This window comes from Pinus tabuliformis, chromosome Q (genome assembly GCF_031772625.1).
Source record: "Pinus tabuliformis cultivar Carrire ecotype Pingquan chromosome Q, CPIR1, whole genome shotgun sequence".
In the NCBI taxonomy this organism is placed as follows: domain Eukaryota; kingdom Viridiplantae; phylum Streptophyta; class Pinopsida; order Pinales; family Pinaceae; genus Pinus; species Pinus tabuliformis.
The window spans coordinates 986,124,462-986,136,626 of NC_142296.1; the positions used below are offsets into that span (position 1 = coordinate 986,124,462).

General features: G+C 39.3%; 1 protein-coding gene across 1 annotated transcript in view; it reads right to left on the reverse strand.

The window, feature by feature from the left end:
• Positions 1–5,546: 5,546 nt before the first annotated feature.
• Positions 5,547–12,165, reverse strand: part of LOC149222792 (tubulin-folding cofactor A-like) — a 110,221-nt gene continuing 103,602 nt past the window's right edge. The window contains exons 3-4 of the mRNA XM_089385631.1: positions 6,129–6,215; positions 5,547–5,969 (exon numbers count right to left, since the gene is read on the reverse strand). Coding sequence (XP_089241757.1) covers positions 5,871–5,969; positions 6,129–6,215 — 186 coding nt within the window. The 3' untranslated portion in view covers positions 5,547–5,870. The remainder of the gene's footprint in view (positions 5,970–6,128; positions 6,216–12,165) is intronic.

Consider the following 12,165-nt stretch of genomic DNA (forward strand, 5'->3'; position numbering starts at 1 on the left):
CCTTACCAGAACCCATCAGAAACTCAGACCGCTTCAACATGGTCCTTACACCAGTAACAAGGCTGTGGGCAACAATGCTTTGAAGCACAGCATTCTTCCATTCCTTCACTTGCACCAATTGTTCAATGTGGACCATCGCCGACCATGCTTCCCACCATTTCTGGACACATCAGAGATTGCAGAATAGCTCACTGGAGACCCAGCTTAGCAGAAGCTTCCTCATGTCAAGGAGGAACTCAACGCAATGGGGACCATTGCTTCCTAAGGGGGGAGGAATGATCCAGGTGGATGTTGGTGGCCACCCACCTATCCCATTTGGACCCCCACAACTGTCTCTTTTAGTTTTTCAGTTTCCTTAATTATAGCGCAGTTTACTATTTTTAGTAGTTTTTCGAGTCCTAAACTTCCGGAGCCGTTTTGAGGCCCTAAACGACGTTTTTTGGGAAATCTACCTCCGATTTTTTAAATTGTCTTTTTCGTCGTAGTCCTCGGAGAGATCTTTCCAACGGGCTATCATGCGCGTCAAACGGAGATCGTATGCCAAAGTTACGACCCCGGGAAGTTGATGTACCAATTTACCCAAACGGAGCCCATAGTTTGGCGTTTCATCTTCTAGGGTTAGGTTTTGGAATGTTAAGGGTTTTCCATTGTTTCTCAATAATAAATAGGCCTTCGAGCCTCATTGTAAACACAGTTCGAAACAGTTCAGAGGCATGTAGCCAACACATCTCTTCTCAAAGATAAGCTACAATCGCCCTAGCTGGGTTATTTCTATTTGTAAGCATATTTCAGTATTCTCCATTAATGAAATGAAGTATTATTTCCGCTGCATCTCTGTTTTTATGGTGATCGCATCTCTGTATTTATGGTTATCTCTGTAATCTATTGTGTTCCTGCTTAAATCTGGATCAGGTTGTAGCCTCTCAATCGCATGGAAGAAAGCCTTTGGGTGCGGTTATGTTTGTAGATCACAAAATCTGAAACCTTATATATGAGATCAAACGTGCACCTAGAGTATGACAGTCCTACAAATATGGAGCAAACAACAGAGAATTCTATGAACATGGAAGTTTGAATGTTTGACCTATTAGAGAGAATGTGAATATGATGACTAAACTTGTGTTTGTAGGTGATCAGAATATGCATATCAATATGTCATTATGATTTAACCATTAAAGCTAGTGTATGACAATATTTGATAATAGTTGCAAGGGTTTGACAAGATTTGGCTGATTGGTATAAATGAGCAATGTTTGGAGTTTTGACATGATATGCTTTAGAACATTGACATGGTGCTTCATATGTTTTTGGTTTATGGATTGATTGTATTCACAATGATAACAAGTTAGTGTTTTGATTTGATTTGGTACTTGATGACTAATGGTTTGCCTTGATGATAATGTTGTGGGCATAGTAACTTTCAGTGATTAATATTGGCATTGATTTTGTATCAGCTTCATTGGCTTTGGCACATTGGTTGAAATATAAACAGTTGTGACTTATCCTTGGTATATGCATGAAACTTATATGATTTTCCCTTGATATATGCAATCTTATTTAGTGGCAGAAATGATTCATAAGGATGGTTTGATATTTCTTAATAACAATTTGTTGACATGACAATAGATAAAGGCATAACTTGGTATTTGGATGTGAGATCTACTTAACATTTGGTTCAAAGAATTTGTCACGGGAATATTGGCAGAAACTTTTATGAGTTTGATACTAGTTTTGATTTGGCATCTAAGGTTTGATAAGTTGACTTAGTTGATTTGATTGCAGAGTATTGATTAGTGTAAGGCTAAAGCATATTGGTTTGGTCAAGTGTTATGTTTGTAAAAAGCATTGTATGAAGCAAGCTCCCCGAGCCTGGTATGTCCGCATTAACATTTATCTGGTGAAGCTAGGAAGATGTGTTGATTTAAACATCTACTTCAAAAGGGATCCAAGGTATGACTTTGATTTTGGTTTTATATAATGATGGTCTACTCTTAACAGATAATGAGTCTCTGATGATCAAAGTAAGAGGGAGTTGGCTTCCGAAGCTCTAAATAATGAATCATGGCTCACTTTCTGAAGTTTGGAAAAGAAAATCTATATCATGAAGCTATTGAAGAGTTTTTGAAAAGTGGAAATGCAAATCCTTGGACACTTTTATTGAATTTCAAAAAGTTATGCAGAGGTATTGTTGAACCTGCCTTGGCAACCGACATTCAATTGAAGCATTGATTTTCCATGTGAAAACTCGTTCGTATATACAAGTCTTGCATAGATCAACTTGAGTGAATTCATGATTGAGCCTCTTCATACACATTGAGGTGTCGCCTAGCACACTTTGAGATATTTGCATGGGACGATCGATTTTTGGTCTGAGACATTCTTCCTATGATATGTGACTACATGGATGTATTGATGTTGATCAGGATCGTGATTGATGATATAAGCACATGTGTGTTGCCTTAGTATGAGATGTGCCATGATATTTTTGGATGAGAAGTATGTAACTTTGGGCACGATCAAGGTTGAGTATGATGATGCTAGCATGGCTAGTTGTGAGACAGGTTGAAGAAGCTCTTTGAGAGTTGTTTGAGCAAGTTCTAGATATGACATAGAATACATTGCGATAATATTGAGTGGGATTAGATTGGTAGAGAAACCCATATATAGCTGAGACTCAGATCTTTTCATATATTGAGACATCATTATTGTACAGGACAAGCTTAGACTTATGGTTGTTGCCTCTGTGAGAGGGAGGATGAATAAGGCATCCTTTTGTTATATATATTTTTGTTCTAATATATTTGATATGATGTCCTACATGAACAGAAGAGTATTGATATTTGCGACATGGTGATATGAGCACGATGGTATGTTTTTGATCTACAGAGTTCAGCGTTGATCGAGAACACTGAGCTAACTCTTCCCCCCTATCTGAGCACCCAGGGTGAGGAATTGAGATAGAGGGCTCCTGGGGTTGAGGGAACTTTGGACAATAGGTTTGGGTGATCCCTATTTTTACAATAGGTCAGGTATCTCCCTTATTGTCACCAATAGGGTGTGTGATCCTTGTTCGTTTTGACAAATTAGGTATCTCCCCTTATCTTGGTCTATGCATAGTATACCCCAATTGGCATCACACCCACAAATTGGACTTGTTGGGATTGTCCCTCCCCGTCTGGCCAACAGGTTGAGGAGGCTTGGGGGTGTGTGATCCTTACCTTTGGTAAGTCGGGTATCTCACCCGAACTCGGATTATGATGCAGCTGTTCTATCACATGACTTTTAAGGGTCATTGTTGGGAGGATCAACGAGCAATAAAATGAGTTGAGATGCGCTCTCCTATATCACCTATTGCTCGATATGGGGTTGAAAATATTTTGTTCCCCCATGAGGTTGTAGGTTGAGATGTGCTCCCCGATGTGGATTTAAGTTGAGATGTGCTCTCTAATGTTGTTCTAGATTGAGCTAGGCTCTCTGATGTTGATGTGGGTTATAGAATTGGCTCCCCGTTGATGTTGCCTGGGTGGTAGCATTGGGCTCCCCGCTGGTAGTGATTCCAGGTGGTAGCAGTGGCTCCCCGATGAATGGAGGATTGTAAGTTTAGACTCCCCTCCGATATCAAATTTTTCTTCTTTTGTTTTCAAGAATGTTCAGCATATGAGCAGCGACAATCAAGAGATAAGCAGGAATAAGCAAGAGATGAGTAAGATGAGCAGTGATGATATTTGATTACGAGATACTTGAGATTGGATATGATTTGATGACAGGATTATTGCGATGATTACATGATGCAGCTAGAATTTCTCCCTAGCTAAGAGGGAGTGTTAATTTGGCAACTCGGTGGCAAATTCCAATGATGGGAAGAGATTCCTCTTTTCAAGAGGACCAATTTTGACTATTGAAGTGCTCAATTTAGATAAGGGAAAGTATATTTTTGAATTAAAAGCCCACGTGCATATTTAATCAGGTTGGCCCCAAAGCAAATTGGACACCCTTGAAGGCTCTAAATACAAGTCAAGTGAACCTCATTTGAACAACAACATGGAACATTCTTCTCTTCTCTTCTTTGGTTTTGGCTCACACCAAGTTCGCAAAGATTGGTTGGCACAAGTTTGAAATTTCAGGGTCTTAAGCTTGCATCTCTTTTTTTAGGATTTTGGGTCTCGGTCGCAGGGTTGTCATGGAGAATTTTCCACTGCAGTGGCAAGCATGTCATGGAGAATTTTCGACTGCAATCGCAGGAATGTCATAGAAAAATTTCGATCGAAGCCTTTCAACCGCAAGAATGACACATCTTCCCCGCGACTAGAACCTAAAGGTTGAATTTTTCAGTTGATCTAAGTTTTCGCTCGTTGACTGCAAAATTCAGCAGTTGACTACAGAGAATGATAGTTGACTACAAGTTCCTAAATCAAGGCTTTTGGATTATTAGCATCGTTGGGTTCATCTTATGGATATTGTTTAGTTGATTTTGTTGGATAGGTGTATGGATCATTGTACTCTCTTTGTTGAATCATTCAATGACAATCTAATAAGAAGAAGAATTTGAAAGGGTTTTCCCCATAGTGGGTTTTGTCGTGGTCTCCGACCAATCCTAGTGCCTCTATGTGTGAATGTTTTTCTTCTATTGTTCCTTTATGTCTCGCTGCATTGATGATGATATTGTTCTTTCTATATAATTGCATATGTTGTTGAATAATATTCTAAATCTGAATAATGACATGATCCTATGGGGTGAATTTAATATGCAAATGATGAAAAGCAATGATCTAAACAAAGAACAATATAGCCCTAAAAGAAATTAACAATTAAAGGCCTTGTTTCTTTTGTTTTGAAAATATTACCAGGAAATATGGATACAATGAGAGAATGTTATCTTATATAATATATTAGCAAAACTAATAGTCCAGGGTGTGTCAATTATGCGATGTCAACAGTGATAACATTGAAAATGTAAACTGATATGTTTTTTATTTTAAAAAATAAAAATGAAAATGCAATGACAGGTTTAAACTACATGACTATACAGAGTTCATATTCAAATTTCTATTTCATATAATGTCATAGTTACAGCACATCTTTATTATTCAACTGAACACATAAAAAAGCTTGGACTAAGAGACATCCAGCCCTTTTTTAATAAAGGCTTTTGTGTTATAGCATGAAGGCTTATATTTCACATATAACCTACCTAAAATAGGTAGCAGAAACCATAAGAATAATTATAAACTTATCCCATCAAGCCAAACATTTAGTTTTTATTGTTTGTAGAAATACAACTTAGTCCAACTTATTGTTTGTAGAAATACAACATGTTAGAAATACATGACTATTCAAACATGCAATGTTCTTCTTAAATTGATTCTGTATATGAATCCAGGCTTTTATGGCTGCCAAGGTGGCAGGGTTTGAACATGGGTCATTAATGCGGCAATGCCTCATCTCAAATTGTGCATTAAACCTAAATCTAATATGGGACCCTCCGCCATCAGTCAATTAAGTCAGGAAATATATTTACAACTTCTGCTGCAATAATGAAAAACATAGAAAACAAAAGGAAACACTTCAACTATGGGCTTATTAAGGATAAAAATCAGCATTTGTAGTCTATAGTTGAACTTCTAAACAGATGATAGAAATATCATTTACCGCATTGTCAAAGCACACATCCTAAACAACGAAGAGAGTCAAGATAGCTCTTTTGAGGGCTTTAGTATAAACATTTAAAAAGGAGCTCGAAGTCAGTGTTTTCAAGCAAACAGCAAGGTATAGTAATGCTATGTTCTCAAACAGACCTCCAAGAATCAGTAAAAATTCCAAGAGCAACTTTGTATACAGTATGTTATTTTCATAGACAAAACCGAGTGCCCTCATGATGCAGGAGTCTCAAATAAAGCTTCTACATCTTTTACTACAGTTTTGGCTTCATGAATCTCATCGCCTTCCTGACCTGACTGCTCTAACTCTGCCTGCATTAAGACAAAAAATGTACATTCCATCTCAATTTTTAATAAGTGTTTTTAACAGTCAAAGTACATCTTTATAATTCAAATTGAAGCTTACAATGTTTTCTGAATCTGCCTGAGCATCGTTTTTTCCTTTAAAAACAGAAGGACACTGAATCATACCAGCATTCCCTGCAAGTCAATAAGGGCAGCTTCAAGGCGTTTCCGACAATCAGGAAGCATCATCCTTGATTCTGCTAGTACATTCTCCTAAGCCACACAATGAAAGCTTACTCAGTGATAAAAAATCTTTTAAAATAGAGAACAAGAGGCTAGGCAATGTAATATTAAAGCAGGCATATCAAATTCCAGTCGGTTTTAAGATATATTTACCAAACCATTACCCTGTGAATTTTTACATGGGCTAATAAATTAGTCATTCAAAAAAATCAGAAATTTACCTAAGAAAGCCAAGAGAGAACCAACATAGAGAGCAAACAACACAATCATAGTGCTGGATTGTATCTCAGAATCTGTTCTTTTTAACCACAAATAAATAGAAAGACAGACCAAGCTCTCCAACTTTTATGTAATAATATGATTTACCAAACTATGGTCCTATTAATTTTTTCATGGACCAATAAGTCATTCAAAATATTCAGAATTTTTCTAACACAAAACAATCCAAGGATAAAGCCAACATCCAGAACAAACAGCAACATAATCACAGTGCTGTCTTGTATCGGGAAATCTGTTCCTTTTAACCACAATAACTAGAAACACAATATAAAGACAGACCAAGCTCTCCAACTTTTATGTACACAATATGATTTACCAAACCATTGCCCTATTATTCTTTTCATGGACTTGTACGACACTCAAAAAATTCGGAAATTTGCTTTATAATTTATTAGAAGTCTCCATGCACAAATTTAAATTTTTTTTAATGAATGCTGCATATCATCATCAAACTAGACCCATAACTTAATTCCCAGGACTCTATGCCCCCTGGGGATTGAACCTGGGTCTTTAGAATGGAGATGCCTCATCTCAACCACTAAACCACAGCCCAATGGACCTTATTTGATCCCTCTCCATGTGTAATAGATCCAAGGTCAAGATGGATGTGGACTAGTTTATAGTCGTTTACATATTTTAATAAATAACATCAATAACGCAGTTGCTTGTTTTTAGATTAAGATAATTAAGAAAATAAAAAGTCGGCTCTTTTATTCATTTAATTTTACTAGCATTATGCATGTGCACACGTGCAAGCAATACACACAGGGATCTTCCCCAACCCCAGAATGTAGAGAACCTCACTTCTCTCATTGCGTCTAGGACTAGAGATTCTTATTAATGGACAATGTCTTACCTGGCTGAAGGACAAATATGAATGGAATAAAAAATTGATATTAAATATATGGGAGCACAAATATGTGCTGAATGATTAACATAAAATGGCGACATGATTAGCATACAATGTCAAAGTAATTAACACAATATTAAGATAAATTTAAAATTATCACTTTGTGCTTATCATTTCATCCCTGCTCGAGTGGCAACATGCTTTTCTCCAAACCCATGTCTTGGCCTGAAGTATGCACTACAGCAGGAAGGATGTGTTATTCATGGTCCCATGTAATCTGGATAAAGATGTCATTTATAGATATCTAGAGAGGTTCCTGAAGCAGTTAATTTATTTATTAATGATAGAGACATCAATCAGCTGGACAAGTCAAATGATGGATTAGCACGTCTTCATTGATTTTGATCTCAAAGAAAACATAAACAAGGTGATTTTTTGACATGTGATAAAAAGTTCCAAATTGCTGGAGAAATAGTTGAACTGATAATATTTGTTTGTCCTTGTGCAATGTGCAAGTGTTGCAGTAGCCAGTTATAAATATCATGGTGACTATGATGATGATTTGACAAATAGCAGATCACAACAATCCATTTGAATGATGTCACATTCTATGCCATCCAAAAAGGGATTGATGGCAACATTCAATCCACACATGTAGGCTACCTGTTGACCTTGACTCATCCACAAAATCTCATGTTGATCATGAACATCGATATTATGGCATAGCAATGAATTGTTCAATGTACTGAAAGGCAGACTACCCCACTGAAGACAGAGGATGAAGCCATTGTTTTATCAGCTCTTCTTGTGCTAAAGAAGATAAATAGGCGAGTTTGGTTCACTTCATTGCACTGATGTTGAAGAACGCTATGAGCAAGACTAGAAGTCAGACAAAGAACCTTTTAACAATGCAAATACACAAAACTTGCAGAGGGAATGCAGGAGAAACAGCATGAAAAACAGATTCAGATTCATGCATTCAGATTATTAAAAAAAAATTACAGTACATGGATCCATCTTAACCCCAGTAAAAACCAAGATGCATCAAAAGACTCAGTGTGTAAACCTCGAATCTTTTTGCCTGTCAGATACTATACAGGTTTGCACCTCGCCTTATTTGATCCCTCTCCACGTGTTAAAGATCCAAGGTTGAGATCGATCTAGATTCTATACTAGTTTATACTATATCGTTGTTCAAATATAGGGATAAATAAGATCAATTAGCCCAGTGAACTTGCTCGAGTGATTGAGTACACTAATAAGATCAACTAGCCCAGTGGACTAGCTCAAGTGATTGAGTACTCTATGCTTCATGTAGGAGGTCTCAGGGTTGATCCCCTGGGTGGCTGCCTCTGTTGAATGCTTCATTTGATGTCCCTAATGGTTCAGATCCTATAAACAGTGTCAAACAGTTTACATTGGAAACTGGGTACCATCCACAAAATGTGAGCGAGTGCTCAAGGGTTTCCCGCGAGGTTTTCCTTGGAAAAGCATAAGATCAATAATACACTTTTTTCTAGGTTAAGGTGATTAAAAAAATCATTGGCTCTTTTTTTCATTTCATTTTAGTAGTGTTATACATGCCTGAAGAAAACATACACGCATATGCGTACACACAGACAGGGATCCCTGGTTGTACAACACCTCACTTCTATTGGTCAAATTAAGACCAGTGTTTCAGACTCTTTTCAGACTCCAGAGTCTCGTTGAGACACCTGCCATACTCCCCACTTGCCAGATGTTGATTTTTCATAGCTTGGGAGGTACTCCAAGCCCTAGGGTTCGGGGTTTGGAGGTTGGAGCACCACAAAAGTCATTTGTGGGCATGGAACCCAAGGTTGGGGGTTTGCACCCATTGATGTTTGGGCCAAAACCATGAGGCATTTTCTACATGTGATGGATGGAGATGATAGAGGATGGCGAAGAGAATCCAACATAAAGAAAATCGTCGAAATCTGAGTTGTAGAAGAGTAGATATGAATTTTTGAAGGTTAAGGATGGGTTTTTGGCACATAAGTCATGTAGGCTTGGAATGAAATGTGCCAAAAGACATGACTCTTCAAGGAATTTGTGGAGCCCTTGTATTGGTATAAATATAAGGTGAAGAAGATCATTTTAGTCATCCAAACGTGCATCAATTCATAATATAACTCTCTGAAATAGGCCGAGCTCTAGAAGAGGACGACGAATCTGATTGGGTCTTTGATTGGGTGAGTTTAGCATCTGAAATCAGGCCGAGTTGCTACAGGAGGACAGCCGCAGGCTTGGAGACAAATCTGGAGTTGTTTTCATGTGATTTTTCATCCACTGTAGGTCCGAGTTTGAGCAGGAAGGAAGGCCGCATGCTTTGAGGCAGATATGGGTGCTTGTGCGTGGGTTTTGGAGGGCATTCTTCCCTGTTTTGTGAAGCCACAGCCCTAATCTTTATATGCAGACCTGGCTGCAGTCCTGTAGGTGGAGTTTGTGAGGACTGTAGTCCTTAACAAGCTGCAACAAGGAGCCAAATGGAGCAGTGAAGGTAGGAGGGCCTTGTGGAAGGAAGGCCACAGTTTTCTAGGTGACTGTTGGAGCAGTTTTAGGGCTGTAACAAATACTTTTGGGTGCCCTAACCAGTAAGGAGCTACAGAAGCATGCACAACCAGAGGTATATATGATGAGTTTATATTGACTTGATTGCTAGTTGGATGGTGTCCATATGTGGACAAATTAGGAAGCCAAGTGGATTGGACTTGACTTGGTCGTTAGAAGCCTTTCCTAGGAGCAGATTCTACAGTGATTGTATTGGGCTTGTTAAGTTTTGTAGATGTTCTATGCTAGGAGCAATTTCACTTTTCTCACAGCAATCATACAAGTAGTTAAGCAAAATGCAGATAGAACATATAAGCAGATCTTACAGAAGACAAATCAGAAACAGAAAAAATGTGTGTGTTCGTTTCGGCGATCAACAGGATGCTTCAACCAGCAAAGTCTCCTTTGGTCACCCAGCCCAGATGTGTCACAACAACCCTCCAACCAGTAGATGAGTCAACCCAAGTCAATTCTACAAAAGTCAACGCTGTCCTGAAAAGTCAACGCAGGGACAGCAAGCTAAAAGTCAACGCAGCAGCAAAACGGTCAACCCTTTGACCTCGATTTTTGTGCCAGATAGTACGGCCTTCAAAAATCGAAGTTTCCACCAATTTTCAGCTTGATTGGACCAAGCGTTGACCAAAGTCAACGCTGGTCAAACTTTCTGCGAAACCCTAGCAGCAGAAACCCTAGCAGCAGAGAATCCGTACGGTCTGTCCTCTTCGTCCTTCCCACGTGTGGCTGAAATTCGTCCTCCAGGTAGCTCGTACTCTCTAAGATGAGAGAGGAAGATGTGAGTTGAGTTATGTTTTAAATTCTCTCCAACTTTTCCTGTATATATATCCATCAATGAGGGTGTGTGACACATCTGTTGGGCATGTGAGCCTACATTACAAAACTGGCTGACCTTGCACATATAATTTATTAAGAATAATAAATTCACAATATAAGTTCTGCGCATCGGATTAGGACTATTTTTATATGGATTTTACACCTCTCAGAAAGAGGAATCCAACAAAAATATTAGCCTCTTAATCTGAGCATCAGAACATGGAGTTTGGACCTAGTTGTCCAAATTTAACACTCCCTCTCAACTAGGGAGAACTCCATTTATTAGTGCAATCAACATCGTGAGTCATCCCGCCGAAACTTGCTTTGCTGGCTTCTTTATTTCAGAACAGAAGTGGGTCAGTCACAAAGACATTATTCCCCAACTGACATAGTCAGTCCAGAGGTCCCAGACCTCACAAATCTTGATCCCAGATCAAGTGGTTGGACCATGCCATCCTAGATAGAGAGTACAGCAATCTCTGATGCGTCCATCAGTCTTTGCTAATAGTCTCTAGCTTTTCCACACCTCATTGGCCAAATGAGAGGTACTTCCCATGAGCCCTGAACTCAATGGGTAGGATACATACGGGGCACAGATAAATGAGTGGCGAACCAGCTCAATAATCACAAGGGTGGGGCAAAAGCATTATGAGTGCTTATAGCTCCGAGAAGCTATCCCCAAAGCCCCCCAGAGCTCCCAGAGCTCATCGTCCAACAGGACCCACATCATAGGGTCTTTCCACGACACCAAGACTCTCACAGAAGGTTAGGAACTTGACCTTCCCCAGGGGCTTAGTGAGAATATCCGCGACCTGCTCATCAGTTCCTATATGATCGAGCCTTACGGCGCCTCGCTGTACCATATCCCGGATAAAGTGGTACCTGATATCAATATGCTTGGATCGGTCGTGGAACACAAGATTCTCAGTCATACGAATCCCACTCTGTTTATCACAGAGTATCAAAGTGGTATCTAGCACATGTTGGAACAGCTCACTAAAGAGCTTCCTCAACCAAACTGCTTCACAACAGGCCATACTAGCAGCAATGTATCCGGCCTCCGCGGTGCTCAAAGCCACCGACTTCTGCTTCCTGCTCATCCATGAGATCGAAGCAGAACCAAGATTGAAACAGCATCCAGATGTGCTCTTACGATCCACCACACTGCCAGCCCAATCGGCATCAGTATATCCACGGAGTATCACACTCCCGGCAGTGTATCTCAGCCCATGGTTTATCGTGCCCCGAAGATATCTCAAAAGATTCTTGGCACCAACCCAGTGAAAATGATGAGGCTCAACCATCTGTTGACTCAAAGTATTCACTGCAAAACATATGTCCGGACGGGTGTTCACTAAGAACATCAAAGCTCCTATGAGTTGACGATACTCAGTAGGATTGGCCAAGATAGGCCATGCAGCGCTGCCACTCAACTTCTTAAAGTTGAGTTCC